Source organism: Chiloscyllium plagiosum, chromosome 9, assembly GCF_004010195.1.
Source record: "Chiloscyllium plagiosum isolate BGI_BamShark_2017 chromosome 9, ASM401019v2, whole genome shotgun sequence".
NCBI lineage: Eukaryota > Metazoa > Chordata > Chondrichthyes > Orectolobiformes > Hemiscylliidae > Chiloscyllium > Chiloscyllium plagiosum.
The window spans coordinates 73,295,248-73,315,948 of record NC_057718.1 but is presented as its reverse complement, the minus strand read 5'-3'; the positions used below and the strand labels follow the sequence as shown (position 1 = coordinate 73,315,948).

Below are 20,701 nucleotides of genomic sequence, written 5' to 3'. Positions count from 1 at the left end.
GCCCCGCGCAGGGCCGGGTCCACGTCGGGCTGACCAAGGCGTGACTCCAGGTCGAGCATCTCCCTCTCCAACTCCCCGCTCCTGGATGTCTGCCTCTTCGTCGACCCCCTCGCGTACTCCTGACAGAAGACGCGGACGTGAGCCTTGCCCACGTCCCACCATAGCCTCAGGGAGGGGAAGCTTCCCCGCTTCCTTCTCCAGCCGGCCCAGAAGCGACGAAACGAGTCCCGGAACCGCTCGTCCTCCAGCAGCAGGTTGTTAAAGTGCCAGTATGCGGAGCCGAGCCTGGCGCCGAACGGAAGAGGTTCCGCCCACACCAGGTGATGGTCCGTGCACGACACATGCCGCGTGGAGGCCTTCAGAAAACAGGAGGCGTGCGCCCGTGAAACGTACAGGCGGTCGATTCTAGATGCTCCGACCCCAGGCTTCACGAAGGTGAAGGCGATGGAGTCGGGATGGAGATTTCGCCAGACGTCCACCAGGTCGAAGGACTTGACCAAGTCCCCCAATCTCCTCCCCGATGCCCAACCAGTGCAGGCACCGCTGTGGTCCCTGCCCTCGAGGACGCAGTTAAAATCTCCCCCGAGGACGACGCACTGGTTCTCGTCGATGGAGGCGTAATGAGTGGACACTGCTTCAAAGAAGCTTGCTTGCCTTGGCCCGGCCAGGGGAGCGTAGACGTTCACCAAGTGAAGCACCGCGCCCCCCAGCCGAACCATCGGGTGAAGCAAATGGCCTGGCATGGGCTCCCTGACCCCCAAGATCTCCGGCTGAAAATGCGGGGCCAACAAAATAGCCACCCCGCCAGATCTGCGGGTGAGGTGACTCATGTAGACCCCACCCCCACTCGCCACACCAGGAGCCAGGTGGCTTCGTCTCCGGGGTAGTGTGGGTTTCTTGCAGGAAGCACACCGCATACCTCCCGTCCCGAAGGACCGAGTGGGTCTGGAATCTGCGCTGTGACTCCCTGCTGCCGTTGATGTTGAGGCTGGCTATAGTTGGCTCCATGTCGGAAGCGTTGTGCAACCACCACCAGTACAGTTAAAAACCTATATATACACATTTACTGGGAGGATGAGGGAGGGGCACAGAAGTCCCTTGCCCTCACCAGGAGCGCACCCAGGAAGTTCCTGACTCGCTTTCGCTCATTCACGTCGAGCCCAGGCGCCTGGCAAGCAGCGTGGGCCAACCTATAAACTCTCTCGAATGAGCTCCAGCAGTCGAGTGCCAGTTGGGCTCTATCCTGGCAACTCCGTGTTTCCTCGACAAATTCCCAGAGTTCCTCGAGGGGATGAGGGGGAGATCGGTGGGGGGGGCACCTGGGACTCAAACGTCACTGCAGACAGAGTCCGCGTCGTCCCCGGTGTCCGCCACCGATCCCGAACCCTCCTCTGGGAGGTCGCCCTCTGTCACCGACCCCTCCCCCACCGAGAGGATGGGGGCTGGTCCGGCACAGCCAACTGGCCTCAAACCCCCGGCGACCCCACCGCCAGGGTCACCGGCAGTACCTTCCACAGCGCACCCCTTCCCGGAACGCCCCGAGTTCGGGTCATCGGGCGGCAGAGGCCCGGGGCCCCGCTCCTCTCCCAACAACGAGACGCCCGGCTCCTCGGGGAAAAGGTTCTCCCCCAGGGCCAAGGCCCCCGGAAAAACAGTCTGGGAGGGAGGAGCGAGGATAACACCTTCCTCCCCTCCGCCGCTCGACGACCCAGCAGAGGGTCCTCCATCGTCACCCGCACCACGACCCTCGTGGTTGTTAAAGTCCTCCAAAGGGGCCGGAGGAGTTGAGGCAGCAGGAGGCCCTGCTGTAGCCACTGTGGGTTTGGGTAGGTCGGGCCGCAGTGCAGGACAGTCAAGAGGCACCGTTGGCTCATCCCCTGGAGAGGGGCAGCGCTGCTGGAGTGTCTCTCCCCTCCACGGGCCGGTGCCTCTTCCCCAGAGAGACAGGGGGGAATTTATGGGCCTTCCCCTCCCCGCCCGCCTTGGTGGTCATGGGGCCCGAGGTCCCCCCCCAGCTTTTCCCGGAATACGATTGGCTGGGGGAAGACAGAAGGCGTGGGGAGGGTCAGCTGTGTCACTTCTTGCCCCGCCCCTGGTTTATCAGGTGACGGCGGGCGGGAAAGAGGCCCAATTCCCTCTCCAGGGCCCAGAGGCACGGTCGCTGCAGGAGGTGGGGTAGTGGTGGTTTCCCCCCAGGTTAGTGCCAGGGCTCGGGCTCGGGGGCCCCCAGACCAGGTGTTACAGCGCCAGGGGCAGGTGTTGAAGCCCCAGGGGTTTCTCTATCGGAGTGGGGAGTGGATGTGGGGTCAGTGAGACCAGGATCAGGTGGGGGTTTGGGGGTCAGGGTTCCCGCGCCGGGGCAATGCTGGCACGGCCGCAGGGGCATTATCGTGCCAAGGTGGGGCAGGGCGTGGGCTGGGTGTCGGGGAAGGGGATAGGGTGGTCTCCCCATGGGCAGGCCTGACATGTCACGTCTTCTTGAGCGCCTTCTGGCCGGCCGGACGATCACCCCCTCCCTGCCTGAGGCTGGAGCATCGGATGCATCCGGCTTACTCTCCGGTGCCGGGGCTTGTGGTGTTGACTTCGGGGGAGGGGGAGTGGGTGCGGCGGCACCACCATCAGCTGTTGGCGTGGGCTGGGCAGCCTTCTGGGTGGGGCAGTTTTTTCTAATGTGCCCCACCTCGGGGCACAGGTGGCACCGCATGCTGTCTGCAAGGCGTGGTAGGCCACGCCCTCATGGAGGAGTGTGAATGAGCCCTCGGTGACCTCCTCCCGGGCCAGGCAAATGAACACCTGGCATCGGAAGGAGTAGATGTGTCGGAGGGCGGGGTCCTTAAGACCGAGCAGGAGCGGTTGGACCCCTGACCGGATCTCCCCAAAGGTGGTGAGGTGGGGTAGAAGGAGCTCGCTGGCAATGAAGGGTGGGACGTTGGAGATCACGACCCTCTGGGCCGTAACCTCCAGAGGGTCGACGGGCAAATGTGTCCCGCCCACAGTGAGCCCCCTCTCCACGGCCAGGTGGACCGCCTGCTCGGTCTTAAGGAAGAAGACGGCCTTCCCGTACATCCGGGCCGCAGCGACGATGGCCAGTGGGCCGACCACACTAGCCATGGCCTTGCTGCAGGCCTCGATGGACATGTTGGGGTGGGGATAGGCCTTTACCCCCAGGCATTTAGTCAGGTGCCTGAAGGGGGTTGCGGTTGCGGCCAGGGTTGGGATAGCCGAGCCTAAAGCAGCGGCTACCCCGGCGTAGGTGCGGCTAGGCCCCGTGACCTTCGGGCTCGCCATACTCTGCTGCTGGATATTTGTAGACCTCAGGCAGCAGCGGTGGAGGTGGGCCTCTGGCAGCAGCAGTGGTGGAGGTTGTGGGGAGGGGCCCAAGGCCAGTCACCCAAGGCGAGTCTCAGGCAGCAGTAGTGGTGGAGGCAGGCCTCAGGCAACAGCAGCGGTGGAGGCAGGCCTCGGGCGAGTCCCAGGTAGGCCCTTGGTCGCAGCGGTGGGGGCAGACCTGTTGGGGAGGGTCCCCAAGGCAAGTCCCAGGCAGCCTCAAAATTGAGTCCCAGGCAGCAGTAGCAGTGGAGGTGGGCCTCCAGCAGTGGCAGTGTTGGAGGTCCTGGGGAGGGGACAAGGCGAGTCCCAGGCAGTGGCGGTGGACGCAGGCCTCAGGCAAGTCCTAAGCAGACCCTCGGTCGCAGCGGTGGGGGCAGACCTGTTGGGGAGGGTCCCCAAGGCAAGTCCCAGGCAGCAGTAGTGGTTGAGGTTGTTGGGAGGGGCCCCAAGGCGAGTCCCAGGCAGCATTGTTGGAGGCAGGCCTCAGACAACAGCAGCAGTGGAGGCAGGCCTCTGGCAAGTCCTCGGCAGGCCCTTGGTTGCAGCAGTTGGTGGGGCAGACCTGTTGGGGAGGGTCCCCAAGGCAAGTCCCAGTCAGCCCCAAAATTGAGTCCCAGGCAGCAGCAGTGGAGGTGGGCCTCTAATAACAGCAGCAGTGGTGGAGGTCCTGGGAGGGTCCCCAAGGCAAGTCTCAGGCAGCAGCAGTGAGGCAGGCCCCAAGCAGCAACAGCTGAGGCAGGTCCAGGCGGGGTCCCAAAAACCAGCAGTGGGAGTGGGCCCCAGGTCAGCAGCAACACTCCCTTGACCTGGGTGAGGCCCAGGCTGCAGGTCCAAACATAGGCCCCAGACTCAAAATCTCTCACCTCCTTCTGCTTCTGCCTCCTCCTCTTCTTCTTCTTTCCTTCCTCTCTCTCTCTCTCTCGATGCAGGGCAGCTAATCCAGGGACAGTCCCCTTCAAGGAGGAGAGTCCTTGCCCGTGTGCACACTCACTCACACTGCTCCAACTCTTAAGATAGGCCAACACCCGAGTGGCCAGTGACAAGCAGTGCCCTTCACATCAAAGGGCAATGCTGTGTGATAGCACTCCTGTTCATTTTTTTTTATTTAGAGTTGGAGGGAGAAATAATGCACTCCACTCCCTGCGGCGCCCACCTCTCCCTGAACAACTCCAGGGTGTTGGTGGACACCGTGTGCTCCTTCTCCAAGGACACCCGGGCTCTAATGTAAATTTTCTGGGTTTTTTTTATCAAAATAGAATTGACGCTCCAGTTTTTTTTTTAACCCCCATACTACCGCCTAACTGCGGTAGCGCTTATTTGATGTCCTCTTTTATTTTTTTTTTCCCCAGCACCCATGGTGTGTGTGTGTGCAGGTGTGAGACACAGTGAAAGACACAAAGTGCACGAATCTTTATTCAAATTCCAAGCACTCCTGTTCATTTTGTTTTCTTTTCTTTTCTTTTTTTTTGCAGGTGTGAGACACTGTGAAAGACACAAAGTGCACGAATCTTTATTCAATTTCACCACCAGAAAGATAGGAAAACACCCGGGTGGCCAAACATTTCTCTTTTTTTTTCCACCTAAGTGCGGTAGTGCTTATTTTTCTTCCCCAGCACCCATGGTGTGTGTGTGCAGGTGTGAGACACAGTGAAAGACACAAAGTGCACGAATCTTTATTCAAATTCCAAGCACTCCTGTTCATTTTTTTTTTCTTTTCTTTTCTTTTTTTTTGCAGGTGTGAGACACAGTGAAAGACACAAAGTGCACGAATCTTTATTCAAATTCCAAGCACTCCTGTTCATTTTTTTTTTCTTTAACCCCCACACTACCACCTAAGTGCGGTAGTGCTTATTTTTCCCCAGCGCCCATGGTGTGTGTGTGCAGGTGTGAGACACAGTGAAAGATGCAAAGTGCACGAATCTTTATTCAAATTCCAAGCACTCCTGTTCATTTTTTTTTTCTTTTCTTTTCTTTTTTTTTGCAGGTGTGAGACACAGTGAAAGACACAAAGTGCACGAATCTTTATTCAAATTCCACCACCAGGAAGATAGGAAAACACCCGGGTGGCCAGTGAACACTCCTGTTTTTTTTTTCTTTAATCTCCTGTTTATTTTTTTTATTTTTTTTATTTTTTTTTCTTTTTTCTTTTTTAGTGACACTCCCCTTTTTTTTCCCCTTTAACCCCACACTACCACCTAAGTGCGGTAGTGCATATTTTCTCCCCAGCACCCATGGTGTGTGTGTGCAGGTGTGAGACACAGTGAAAGATGCAAAGTGCACGAATCTTTATTCAAATTCCAAGCATTTCTCTCAAAAGGTGTCTCTGATTGGACCAGGTTAACAGCCCCAATCAGGGAACACATTCGCTGATGTCCATCTGGTTGATCTCATTCTGATTACTACAGTCATGACATTGAATATCAAGAAAAGGTTATAGATTCTCTAATGCTGATAATCGTCATTACTTAGCACTTTTGTGGCATAAATGTTGCTTGCTACTCAACAGTCCAAACCTGAATGTTGTCCAGGTTCCTGCAGGTGAATAGAGCCTCATTTTGCTCCTGAATTACTATTCTAGTAACATGTATTACTATTCTGTTGCCTGGAATGGAGAATAGGTCATACGAGGATAGGTTGAGAGTGCTAGGCCTTTTCTCATTGGAACGGCGAAAGATGAGGGGTGACTTGTTAGAGGTTTATAAGATGATCAGAGGAATAGATAGAGTAGACAGTCAGAAACTTTTTCCCCGGGTACAACAGTGTGTTACAAGGGGACATAAATTTAAGGTGAAGGGTGGAAGGTATAGGGGGGATATCAGGGGTAGGTTCTTTACCCAGAGAGTGGTGGGGGCATGGAATGCGCTGCCTGTGGGAGTGGCAGAGTCAGAATCATTGGCGACCTTTAAGCGGCAATTGGATAGGTACATGGATGGGTGCTTAAGCTAGGACAAATGTTCGGCACAACATCGTGGCCTGTTCTGTGCTTTATTGTTCTATGTTCGATAATCACTGCACTAATTTTTGGAGATTACTAAAATTCGGGTAACGGCAGAGAAATAGAAATAGTTGTGTTAAAAAAACATGAAAAGTACAGTTTTAAGATTTCAAATTTAATGTCAAAAAATCCACAGATATCATCTTGACCTATTGATTACTTTAGTTCAAATTTCTAGCATCTTCAATATTTTGATTATGAATAGTTTTAAGAATGGTCCAAAAAATAAGGACAGCAGTGGAAGCCATACTTAGGATTTAGGAAAAGCACGAATAACTAATTTGTCTAAAATATGTCCATTATTAGAGGCAGAGAAATGTAACCAGTGGTAGAGATTGGCGGACAGAAGGCAAAGGATGACAAAGGATCATCTAATTCACTTTTACAGCAAAAATGAACACCAGGTTTAGATTTTTAGATTACATTACAGTGTGGAAACAGGCCCTTCGGCCCAACAAGTCCACACCAACCCGCCGAAGCGCAACCCACCCATACCCCTACATTTACCCCTTACCTAACACTACGGGCAATTTAGCATGGCCAATTCACCTGACCTGCACATCTTTGGACTGTGGGAGGAAACCAGAGCACCCGGAGGAAACCCACGCAGACACGGGGAGAATGTGCAAACTCCACACAGTCAGTCGCCTGAGGGGGGAATTGAACCCGGGTCTCAGGCGCTGTGAGGCAGCAGTGCTAACCACTGTGCCACCGTGCCACCCGTTTAAAGTCATGCAAACTCATTCATGTAGCATATAAAGATCTGAAAGTATGTACAATGCAGATAGGTAAATAAGTGGAATAAGGTGACAGTCATGCACCGGCACTCTCACTTTAAATGATTTTCAACATTTCTCATACAGTCATTTTGGACAGTCTCAAAAGAGTTTGAGACTGTCACTAAGTTTAACTTCATATATGCATATCTAGTGATGTTATCACAAGGGAGGTATATACTTGCACAATGGTATCATTGCAAACTTGCAGATTTACACAAGAAAACTGTATGATCTGTGTAAACACAAAATCAATCTGTAGGACTTTGCATCTCTGATGATAATAATGGATTTGTATGTGCACAAATTCATAAAACGTGCCAAAGGGCACATTCAAAGTCATGCTTTGCTGTCAGAAATCATGCTGAGTATGTCAGGCAGAGTTTTGGGAAAAAAAGAGTTATCAGGTCTAACTGGTAACTCAGCATCAAAACACCAAGAAAACTGTGTCCATTTTGTCTCAAAATAAATTTATACTAATTGGGTTTTTCTTTTCTCTCTTTTAGGAAAATTATTTTGTCGATGTTACACAAAAACAAGATTGTGAAGAACACTCAGGACTTTGACGTTGAAGTAATAATAATTAAACTCACTCTTCAGTTGACAAAAGAAACAGTGGAAATCTTCTGCCATGTTTTGGAAATTGTAAGCATTTGTGTTCTGGACATTAAACAATGAGCTTCTCAAACTCCACAAATGAATCATGTCAAGGACGATCCAAAACGTTTACTGAAAGGACTGCTATTGCTTCAATTCTGTCTTTAATTGCAATTCTAGCAACTTTGTTGAATTCTGCTGTAATGGTTGCTATTTGTATTACAAAGAAATTGCACCAACCTGCAAACTATCTCATATGTTCCCTAGCTCTGACAGACCTCCTTGTTGCTATTCTAGTAATGCCTATCAGTATTATATACATTACCACTGATGCTTGGGTTTTGGGTTACATTGTTTGTGAGGCATGGTTGAGTTTGGACATGACATTCTGTACATGCTCAATCCTTCATCTGTGTGTGATTGCTCTGGATAGATACTGGGCCATCACGGATGCCATAGAATATGCTCCAAAAAGGACTGCCAAGCGTGCGGGAGTCATGATACTGGCTGTATGGACTATTTCTGTTTTCATATCCATGCCACCCCTGTTTTGGAGGAGCCACAATGTTAACTCTACAGGGAAAAAGTGCATAATTCAGCATGACCTTGTGATCTACACCATTTATTCAACATTTGGAGCTTTTTACATTCCATCAGCTTTAATTCTCATCCTTTACTACCGTATCTACCATGCTGCCAAGAACCTTTACCAGAAACGTGGTTCCAGCCGCCACTTTACTGGTCGCAACAGTGAAAGCCAAATCTACATGAGCTATAATCTGACACATACCTTTTGTGTATCTGATCTACACAACTCTGAACCTGCACTGAAGTTTCACAATGATCACCTGATGGTCAGGGTCCCAACACTCGAAAATGGGCAGGGGAGTATGGAAGAGCGCCAGCAAATCTCTAACTCAAGGGAACGGAAAGCAGCTCGCATTTTGGGACTCATTCTTGGGGCTTTCATTATCTGCTGGCTGCCCTTTTTCATCAAAGAGCTCTGTGTGGGACTGCACCTTTGTGTCGTTTCTCCAGTAGTTGCTGATTTTTTAACTTGGTTAGGCTATATCAATTCTTTAATTAACCCTCTCTTGTACACAAGTTTCAATGAAGATTTCAAGTTAGCCTTCCGGAAGCTTATAAGATGCAAAAAACATGGTTAAAGATTCCCTGAACAAGGGGGTTACATGTCTTATACAGAATGTGCTTTTATTATTTGAGTATTTGTTTTTGCAGTTGTTGAAAGAACATTAAATTAGCTTTTTTTATTTGTATCGGTGCTTTTTTGTTATATTAGTATCTTCTGAAGTCTGGAAAATGTTTTAAATTACTAAAGCGACTGTTTCTCTCTTGCAATGAAATTACAATTTACAAAGCACCTTTAAAAATTTCCCAAGGCGCTGCAGAACAGCATGATAGAACAAAATATGACACCAAGCCACATAAGGCCACATATTAGGTCAGGTGACCAAGAGATAGGTTTTAAACATTGCCTTCATAGCAAGGACGAGGGGGAAACTTATTCAAGGTCGTTAAAAGATTAAATTCATCTCAGACTGTTCCCATGGAAAGGGATGGAATTAGGATCCATGGAATAGCACTTGGAGGAGGGATAGAAAATAACTTCTTTCCAATATTTAATTGGAGGAACAATCTGATCTCCAGTTGGTTGACAAAAGATTTGTTAACTTAGCAACAACAGAGGACTAGATAAATGTGATAATGAAGTTGAGTTGGGTATTGTCAGGTGCTTTTACTGAACTATGCCTTCTGTGCCACCCACTCATCACAGAAGAAAACAACCATACCGGGGCAGAACAAACCAAGATGGAGTGGAGTGCCTGATTGTCTGCCCTTCACACTCTATGAGGAGAAGGTTCAGACCCTGATCACCTTAAGCATGCTGACTGACTGGGCCCAATCACCTGGACTGATGTTCGAGGCTTTTTTTTGAGTTACTATGCTAGCACTTCCATACTAAAGGACTGTTCCCCTTAGACTTGGGAACATGGCTATTTGGTTGTAATGTGTTAGCTGCGTAAGCTTCTCCAACATGCTGGGGTTGTAAATAATGAAGAGGATAGCCTTAGATTACAGGAGGGTATGGACAAGCTGGACAGATGGGTTCATCGGTGGCAAATGAAATTCAGTCTGGATAAGTGCACCTGGGCAGGACAAACAAGGCAGGGAATGCATGATGAGTACTAGGACCCTGAGAAGCATTAATAATCAGAGGGACACTGGTGTGCATGTCCACCAGTCCCTTAAGGTATCAGGACAGGTTGATAAAATGGTTCAGAGGGGAATATTATTATATTTGCCTGTAATAGAAAATACTTTAAGACCATGGTGCAGAGGAGATTTAGCAGGACATAGGCTTGGCTAGAGAGTTTAATTATGAAAAGAGATTGAACAGACTGGGATTCTTTTCCTTAGAGCAGAAAAGTTTGAGGGTGGACGTGATCAATATTGACTTCAGTAAGGTATTTGACAAGGTTCCCCATGGGAGACTGATTAGCAAGGTTAGATCTCACGGAATACAGGGAGAACTAGCCTTTTGGATACAGAACTGGCTCAAAGGTAGAAGACAGAGGGTGGTGGTGAAGGGTTGTTTTTCAGACTGGAAGCCTGTGACCAGTGGAGTACCACAAGGACCGGTGCTGGGTCCACTACTTTTCATCATTTATATAAACAATTTGGATATGAGCATAAGGGGTATTGTTAGTAGGTTTGTACCAAACTATGACACCAAATTTGGAGGTGTAATTGAGAGCGAAGAAGGTTCCCTCAGATTACAACGAGATCTTGATCAGGTGGGCAAATGGGCCCTTAATCTTAGCAGGACTTATAGACTTAATGGTAAGGTCCTAGGGAGTGTTGCTGAACAAAGAGACCTTGTAGTGCAGGTTCATAGCTCCTTGAAAGTGGAGTCGCAGGTAGATAGAATAGTGACAAAGGTGTTTGGTATGCTTTTTTTATTGGTCAGAGTATTGAGTACAGGAGTTGGGAGGTCATGTTGTGGCTGTACAGGACATTGGTTAGGTCACTGTTGGAATATTGCGTGCAATTCTGGTCTCCTTCCTATCAGAAGGATGTTGTAAAACATGAAAGAGTTCAGAAAAGATTTGCAAGGATGTTGGAGGATTTGAGCTATAGGGAGAGGTTGAATTGGCTGGGGCTGTTTTCCCTGGAGCATCGGAGGCTGAGGGGTAACCTTTTAGATGTTTATAAAATCATGAGACTTATGTATAGGATAAATAGACAAAGTCTTTTCCCTGGGGTGGGGAAGTCCAGAACTAGAGGACATAGGTTTAGGGTAAGAGGGGAAAGATATAAAAGAGACCTATGGGGCAACTGTTTCACACAGAGGTGGTAAATGTATGGAATGAGATGCCAGAGCAAGTGGTGGAGGCTAGTATGATTGCAACTGGATGGGTCTTTGAATAGGAAGGGTTTGGAGGGATATGGGCTGGGTGCTGACAGGTAGGATTAGATTGTGTTGGGATATCTGATCGGCATGGACAAGTTGGACCATCTGTTTCCATGCTGTACATCTCTATGACTCTATGACTTTATGACTTTAATTGAGACGTATAAAATTATGTGTGATATAGACAGGGCAAACAAGAAGAAATATTTCCCTTTGATGGAGGGATCAATCAGGGGCATAGAATTAAGAAAGGGGCAAAAGGATTTGAGGAGAGAGGAGGAAAAACATTTTCAGTCATGGTATGGGAATCTGGAATTCACTGCCTCGAAGAGTAGTAAAACAGAAACCAATATAACATTTAAGAGATATTCAGATATACATTTGTGACGCCAAAGCATGAAAGGCTTTTTTCAATGCTATAGCTGTCTGTGACTGTATGGTGTGGCTGTGAGATCGCCATAGCATGATGCTGGACGGCAAAATGTCCACCCCCTTGAATGATCACTGACAATCATGACATGCTGTCTGGCTTTCTGTGTGCACTAAAAGGCAAGGCAAAGCAAGACAAGAATGCTGTCAGCATCTGGATAGACCCAAAGTGAATGAACTTTAAGATGGCAAAAGAACAGCAACCCGTAAAATGCAGCCAGTTCCATTCAATAAGCTAGATGGGTCCCTGCATACAATGATATGTGCCAGTGTACCTCAAAGTGCAGCATTAAAGCACAAAAGCATATTGCTAATGGATCAGAGAATTATGATGAGGATGCAGAGAGGCTGGTATATCTCAGAGACCAGCACCATGGATATGCTGTGTATGCAGTTGCTGTCTGTGGAGCTTTACCTGAAATGCTGGTGCAGATGTCCAAGATGGAGGTCCTGTGGAGAAAGCACTGACCTAGAGACACCATATCCCACTTTGACTTTTATACTGGGAATTCTTAGCCTCCAGTTACTATCTGGGGGGAGTTGTAGAATAGAGTACATCTCAAGAAGATGAGATTAGGTAATAATAAGAATGTGAATGAGTGATAATGCACATTAGTAGGTCTCTCTCCTCTTACTAGTGAAGATTTCACCTCCCCATCCAGAACTTATTTGGAAAATGTAAGTTGTTGGTCTTGACATCAAGAAAGGTCTTTCCTGCCTTCTCATTTGATTCTCTCAAATTTCTTGCCTTAGACTTTGTTCAGCACCTGGTAAGATTTCATCCTTGGTTTCTAAATAGCTGCTTATTTATTTAAAACTATCTTTAGTATGATAAAAGATACAGCAGCATATCTGATTATCTAAACTCAGGGCAGAGTCAGAAAGTCATAGAGAGATACAGCAGGGAAACAGGACCTTCAGCCCAACTAATCCATGCTGGCCAGGTTTCTTCAACTGAACTAATCCCATTTGCCTGCATTTGGCCCATATTCCTCTAAACCTTTTCTATCTGTGTACCTGTCCAAATGTCTTTTAAGTGTTGTAATTGTACCTGTCTCCACTATTTCCTCTGGCAACTCAATACAAGTACACACTGCCCTCTTTGTGCAAAAGTTGACCTCAGGTCCATTTTTAAATCAATCTGCTCTCACATTAAACCTACGCCCTTTAGTTTTGGACTCTCCTACCCTGCGGAGAAGACCTTGGCTATTCACGTTATCTATGCCCGTTGTGATTCTATAAATTACTAATAGGTCACTCTGCAGCCTCCTACACCCCAGGGAAACACGTGCCAGCCTATCCAGCCTCTCTTTATTATTCAAACCTTCCAGTCTCGGTAACATCATTGTAAATCTTTTTTGCACTCTTTCCAATTTAACAACATCTTTCCTCCAGGAGGATTACCAGAAAAGCACACAGTACACCAAATGAGGACTTACCAATGTCTTGTACAGCTGTAACATGATGTCTCAACTCATGTACTTAATGCTCTAACTGATGAAGGCAAACGTGCCAACGTTCACCACACTGTCAGGTGATTGTCAATCACCTGATGAAGGAGCGTCGCTCCGAAAGCTAGTGTGCTTCCAATTAAACCTGTTGGACCATAACCTGGTGGTATGTGATTTTTAACTCTGTACACCCCAGTCCAACACCGGCATCTCCGAATCATATCCATAACACCATTTCCAAGAAAATATGCACCTGCACCCCGGGCCCTACCATTAACAACAAACCCCAGTGCCCTACCATTAACTTTGTGAGTCCTGCCATGGTTTGTCTTACCAAAATGTAGACATCGCATTTATTTAATTAAACCCCATCTTTAATTCCTTGGTCCACTGGCCCAGTTGATCAACAACCTATTGTACTCTTAGATAACCTTCACTGTCCACGCGACAACCAATTTTGGTGTTATCCACAAACTTACGAACCACATCTCTTGTATTCTCATTTAAATCATTTATTTAAAATGATGAACAACTGTAGACTCAGACCTATAGTCTGAAAGAACAACCCTCCATCACCAACCTTGTCTCCTATCAACAAGTCAATTTTGTATCCAATTGGCTAGCTATCCCTGGATCCCATGTGATCTAACCTTACTAACCTGCTCCTGCCTGCTCCTGCCCCACCGAATTCATCTCCGCATACCTTGACACCGTCCTGTCCCCCTTAGTCCAAGAACTCCCCACCTACGTTCGGGACACCACCCATGGCCTCCACCTGCTCCATGATTTTCGCTTCCCCGGTCCCCAACGCCTTATTTTCACCATGGACATCCAGTCCCTGTACACCTCCATCCCTCATCACGAAGGACTCAAAGCCCTCCGCTTCTTTCTTTCCCGCCGTACCAACCAGTACCCTTCCACTGACACCCTCCATTCCTGAAGAAGGGCTTATGCCCGAAACGTCGATTCTCCTGTTCCCTGGATGCTGCCTGACCTGCTGCGCTTTTCCAGCAACAATTTTCTGCTCTAACCAGTCTACCACACAGTATTTTATTGAAGGCGTTGCTATAATCCATGTAGACAACATCTACCACACTGCCCTTACCTGCCTTGTTGGTCATCTCTTCAAAAAACCCAATAAAATTTGTGAAACACTATTTCCCATGCACAAACCCAATCCCTAATCAGTCCTTGCCTCTCCAAATGCATGTAGTTCCTGTCTGTCGCAATCTCCTCCAACAATTTACCCTCCACTGACATTAGACTCTCCGATCTATAGTTCCCTGGCTTTTCCTTCCAGCTTTTCTTAAATAATGGGAGAACATTAGTTGTGAGAACACAAAAATGAAGTCCGTAGACATGCAAGTCAAGTGGATTAGCCATGATTAAAGCAGAGTTATAGGGTCTGGTTTGGATTCTCTTTGGAGGGTCAGTACAGACTTGATGGGCCAAATGACAATTCTATGATTAACCACCCTCCAGAGTTCTGCCACCTCACACGTGGGCTGTTAATGATACAATTATCTCTGCTAGGTGCTCTGCAATTTCTTTCCTTGCCCGTTGTACTGGGACAGGTTTATCAGATCCCGAAAATTTATCTACCTTTATCTCTTTTCAGACTTCAGCAACCCCTCATCAGTAATTTGGATTCTTTGCGAGACATCAACATTTACCTCTGAGGTCCACAGGAAATACAAATGCAAAATATTCATTTAGAATATCACCATCTACTGTAAATCCACACATACACAATCATGTTAATCTTTAAAGGACGTATTCTCTCCCTAATTACTCTTTTGACTGTGGAGTCATAAAGTCATAGAAATGTACAGCATGGAAGCAATTTCTTTGGTCCAACTCATCTATGCTGATCAGTAATCCTAAATTAATCTAGCCCCATTTGCCAATATTTGGTCCATATCCCTCTAAACCCTTCTTATTCATTTACCCATCCAGATTCCTTTTAAATATTGGAATTGTACCAGCCTTCACCATTTTCCCTGGCTGTTCATTCCATACACAAATCACCCTCTGTAGGAAAAAGCTGCCCTTAAGTCCCTTTTAAATCTTTCCCCTCTCACCTTAAACTAACATACTCATAGGATCGCACTGGATTTTCCTTTATTTTATCAGCCAAAGCTCTCTCGTGTCACCTTTTTGCCCTTCTGATTTCCATCTTAAATGTACTCCTATACCCCCAGAGTCTTCAAGAGATTGATCCTAGCTGCCATTTGCCTGATATATGCCTCCATTTTCTTGATCATGGGCTCCATATCTTAAGTCGCCCAGTGTTGCTACTCCTGCCAGCCTTGTCCTTCACACTAGAAACATGTTGGCCCTGAACTCATGTTGTCCCCTTTTGATAGCCTCCCACTTGCCAGATGTTCTTTATCTATGAACTGCCTCCCCCAATAAACTTTTGAAAGCTCCTGACTAATACTATCAAAATTGGTCATGCCCCAATTTGGAACTTTACCTTGTGGATCAGACCTATTGTTTTTCATAACTATTTTAAAACTAATAAAATTATTGTTTCTGGCCCCAAAGTGCTCCCCCACTAATACCTCAGTCACGTGTCCTGCCCCATTTCCCAAGAGAAGGATGAGTCTTGCCTCTTCTCTAGGATGGTCCTCTACATATTGATTGAGAATTTTTTCCTGAACACACTTAACAAATTCCTTCCCATCCAAGCTTGTTCTACTATGGCAGTCCAAGCCTATTTTTTGAAAGTTAAAATCCCCACTATTACAATCCTATTATTCTTACAGCTATCTGCAACCTCCTTACATATTTGCTCCTCAATTTCCTGCTGATTATTGGGGAGCCTGTAGTACAATCCCATCAAAGTGATAGTCCACTTCTTATTTCTCAGTTCCACCCTGATAGCCTTACTGGATAATTTTCCAGGAATACCCTCTCTAAGTACTGCCATAATGTTGCCCCTAATCAAAACACCACTCCCCCTCCTCTTTTGCCTCCTCTATAGCGTTTGTACCCCGGAACATTGAGGTGCCAATCCTGTCCCTCCCTCAGCCATGTTTCTGTAATAGCTATGATGTCCCAGTCCCATGTATCCATCCATGTCCTGAGTTCATCTGTGTTACCTGTCAGGCCACTTCCATTGAAATAAATGCAGTTTAATTCATCAATTTTCCTTCATTTCCTACCATGCTCTTGCCTGCCTGAATATTTAACTTGATCTCTTAAATTTCTGGACTATTCTCAACCTTCTCAGAACTGTTTATGGTCTCACTCCTCTGCCAGACAAATTTAAACCTTCTCAAACGGCTCTAACAAATCTCCCCACCAGGATATTGGTCTCCCTGCAGTTCAGGAGCAACCTGTCCTTCTTGTACAGGTCACTTCTGCCCCAGAAAGATCCCAATAATCCAAAAATCTGAATCTCTGCTCCCTGCACTAGCTCCTCAGCTATGTATTCATCTGTCCTATCCTCCTATCCCCACTCTCACTAGCGTGTGGCATTGGGAATAATCCAGAGATTACTAACCTTGAGATCCCACTTTTTAACACTGCCCAACTCCTTTATCCACTCTGCAGGACCTCATCCATTTTTCTATTTATTCTGTTGGTACCATTATGTGCAACTCTGGCTGTTCACACTCTCCTTGACAATCTGCTGCAAATGCTCTGACTTTGCATCTCTACTGCTAACTAAGCTGGCCTATTCCTAAAGAATATATCTGCCACACTGGGTCTATACCAAGTGTTTAGGGAACCAACAAGAGAGGAAAAACCTCATTAAACTTGCCATCACCAATCTACCTTGCCGGTTATCTGTCCATGCCAGAATTGGTAGGAGTGATTTGCTGCAGGTCCTTGTCATCACTCTGAGGATTCTGTTCATCATGTTATGTGGCATGATTACGATGGATTAAGAACTGATCATGCAGCTCAAAACTGAGTATGTAACATGCATTGTGGGTTGCAATCTATGGTAAAATTATTTTTAACTATTATCCATAACCTGACATTGAGCTCGAGCTACCAAGAAAGAGAATCAATTCAGGTCCAATGAGCAGGACAGGAGGGGATGTCAGGACATGAATAGAATACGTTAAAGCTACAATACAGGAATATTTTCATTTCAAACTGTGGCAGCCGCAAGTAACAGTAGAGCTAAGTGATTTCACAATCAACAGATCAAGTCAAAGTTCTGCAGTTCTATCACATCCATTAAGCAAATAACAGGAAGAAGAGGCTGCGCAAATATTTCCATCCTCAATGATATGAGAGCCAAGCAAATCAGTGCAAAGATAAGGCTGAAGCATTTACATCCATCTGCAGTCAGAAGTACCAAGCGAATGATCCACCCCAAGCCTTACCCAGAGGTCTACAGCATCACGGATGCCAGTCTTCAGCTAATTCAATTCACCCCACTTGATATCAAGAAGTGGCTGAACATACTGGTGTTGTGCCTGCCGTACAGTATGTTTTAACTCTTATATCTAGCAAAGAAATGACTCTTAATATAATAAACGAGTCGACTCATAATATAATAAACAGTAATATTTATTTATTTAATAAAATTAGTATAATAACAACAAAATAACTACAAACTAACAATTTACAGTATAAACCTAATCAACTACCTTGTGTTTAACTCTGGATGACCATATACCAGGAGAAAGTGAGGACTGCAGATGCTAGAGATCAGAGTCAAAGAATGTGGTGCTGGAAAAGCACAGCTGGTCATGTAGCAGCCAAGGAGCAGGAGGTTCAATGTTTCAGGCATAAGTCCTTCATCAGAAATAAGTTTTTTGGGCCAGGGGTCTGAGAGATGAAATTAGATTCCCTACAGTAGGGAAATAGGCCCTTCAGCCCAACAAGTCCAAACCGACCCTCCGAAGAGTAACCCACCCAGACCCATTCCCTGACCTTACATTTATCCCTGACTAATGCACCTAACACTTTGGGCAATTTAGCATGGCCAATTCACCTGACCTTCACATCTTTGGATTTTGAAAGGAAACTGAAACCCATGCAGACACGGGGAGAATGTGCAAACTCCACACAGACAGTCGCCCGAGGCCGGAATCGCACCCAGATCCCTGGCGCTGTGAGGTAGCAATGCTGACCACTGAGCTACTGTGCCGCCCAGGCAAATGGGAACGGGGGGATGGGTGGGAGGTAGATGAGATGCGATAGGTAGGTGAAGGTGGGGGTGAATGTGACAGGTTGGAAAGGAGGGTGCAGCAGATAGGTGGGAAGGAAGATGGACAGGTAGGACCATTCAAGAGAGTGGTGCTGGTTTGGAAGGTTGGGACTGGGATAAAGTGGGGGAAGGGGAAATGGGGAACCTGGTGAAATCCACATTGATCCTGTGTGGTTGGACCTGATCACCCTGATTGATCGGACCCAACTGGACGATTATATCGATTATATGTCAATGATAAGGTGGCCCATGGGCATTCATTCCTGGAGGTGTTGGGGCCATGTTGGTCAGGTAGCCCTTTCCAAATAAGAGTGTGAATCATCCTTTTGTCTGGCAAACAACTCGATGTTGCTGATTGTCTTGAGGATAGCTTTCAGGTTAATTCCATTCAATTCGAATTCAAGAGGATATTGTCTTGTTTGCAACTGCTGAGTCAATTGTGTACTGTCTGCCTGTAGCTGTAGCCTGTCCAGGTTCTGCAGCTTGTTTTTTTCAGTGTCTTTGAGCGCAGTCGCTTTGGCCAAGGCTTGCCTCAATTTCTCAGCATGCCTCATTTTATTGTCCCTTTTCCATAAGACCATCATTTTGAGTGGGCAATCCAGCCACAGTCCCTCTTCTTGATCCCGAACCCAAAGCTTGATGGATCACATGATCGCAGCCTAATTTCCGTGTGGTAACTATATGATCATCTAAGGCCAAGGAAAGCACAACATACACTTAAACAGCTAAACTCTTACAAGTTGTATATTTGAAAATAACACCTAACTAAAATCAACAAACATCATCAAACTATATCTAAATGGAATACAGTTGGCAAGTTCTGCTATAACATGATAGTTCCATTCTCCAGCAAGGAGGGGACATGAAAGGTCCTTAGTTGGTAGGATTAGGGAAAACCCTAAGGCATTCTATAGGTATGTCAGGAATAAAAGAATGACTAGGGTAGGAATAGGTCCAGTCAAGGATAGTAGTGGAAAGATGCGTGTGGAGGCTGAAGAGATTGGGGAGACACTGAATGAATACTTTTCGTCAGTATTCAATCAGGAACAGGACATTGTCATCGATGTGAATACTGAGTCACAATTAAGTAGAATGGATGGCTTTGAGGTATGTAGAAAAGAGGTGTTGGAAATTCTGGAAAGGGTGAAAATAGATAAGTCCCCTGGGCCTGATGGCATTTATCCTAGGATTCTCTGGGAAGTAAGGGAGGAGATTGCAGAGCCATTGGCCTTGATTTTTATTTCCTCGTTGTCTACAGGAGTAGTGCCAGAAGACTGGAGGCTAGCAAATGTGGTTCCCTTCTTCAAGAAGGGGAGTAGGGATAACTCTAGTAACTATAGGCCGGTGAGTCTCACTTCTGTTGTGGGCAAAATCTTAGAGAGAATTGTAAGGGATAGGATTTATGAACATCTGGATAGGAATAATGTGATCAAGGATAGTCAGCATGGTTTTGTGAAGGGCAGGTCATGCCTCACAAACCTTATTGAATTCTTTGAAAAGGTGACGAAAGAGGTTGATGAGGGGAAAGCGGTAGATGTGGTATATATGGATTTTAGTAAGGCGTTTGATAAGGTTCCCCATGGTAGACCACTGCAAAAAATACGGAGGTATGGCATTGAGGATGAGTTGGAGGTTTGGATTAGGAGTTGGCTGCCTGGAAGAAGACAGAGGGTAGTAGTTGATGGCAAAGTTTCTTCATGGAGTGCCGTCACTAGCGGTGTTCCGCAAGGATCTGTTTTGGGACCATTGCTGTTTGTCATTTTTATAAATGACCTGGAAGAGGGGTTAGAAGGTTGGGTAAGCAAGTTTGCGGATGATACGAAAGTCAGAGGAGTGGTAGACAGTGAGGAAGGATGTGGCAGGTTACAGCAGGATATAGAGAAGCTGCAGAGCTGGGCAGAAAGGTGGCAAATGGAATACAATGTAGCTAAGTGTGAGGTGACTCACTTTGGGAAGAATAACAAAAAGATGGGGTACGGGGCTAATGGTCGGATACTTGGTAGTGTGGATGAGCAGAGGGATCTTGGTGTCCATGTACACAGATCTCTGAAAGTTGCCACCCAGGTAAATACTGCGGTGAGGAAGGCATATGGCGTACTGGCTTTTATTGGTAGAGGAATTGAGTTCCGGAGTCCTGAGGTCATGATGCAGTTGTATAAGACTCTGGTACGACCGCATCTGGAATATTGTGTGCAGTTTTGGTCGCCATACTATAGGAAGGATGTGGAGGCACTGGAACGGATGCAGAGGAGGTTTACCAGGATGTTGCCTGCTATGGAAGGAAGATCGTATGAGGAAAGACGGAGACACTTGGGGCTGTTTTCATTAGAGAAAAGAAGGTTTAGGGGTGACTTGATTGAGGTGTACAAGATGATTAGGGGGTTAGATAGGGCCGACAGTATGAACCTTTTCCCGCGTATGGAGCCGGGTATTACAAGGGGGCATAGCTCTAAATTAAGGGGGGGTAGATATAGGACAGATGTTAGGGGTAGGTTCTTCACTCAGCGAGACGTTAGT

At 46.8% G+C, this 20,701-nt stretch overlaps 1 protein-coding gene across 2 annotated transcripts in view; it reads left to right on the top strand.

The window, feature by feature from the left end:
• Positions 1-9,190, top strand: part of LOC122552940 (5-hydroxytryptamine receptor 1E) — an 89,944-nt gene extending 80,754 nt beyond the window's left edge. The window contains exons 1-2 of one of the 2 annotated variants that reach the window (XM_043696218.1): positions 2,074-2,196; positions 7,608-9,190. In XM_043696218.1, the coding sequence (XP_043552153.1) occupies positions 7,776-8,864 (1,089 nt within the window). In that variant the 5' untranslated portion in view covers positions 2,074-2,196; positions 7,608-7,775 and the 3' untranslated portion in view covers positions 8,865-9,190. Of the gene's footprint in view, positions 1-2,073; positions 2,197-7,607 lie in introns of those variants that run through there. The other variant, XM_043696217.1, reaches the window with a different exon arrangement.
• The last annotated feature ends 11,511 nt before the right edge of the window (positions 9,191-20,701 follow it).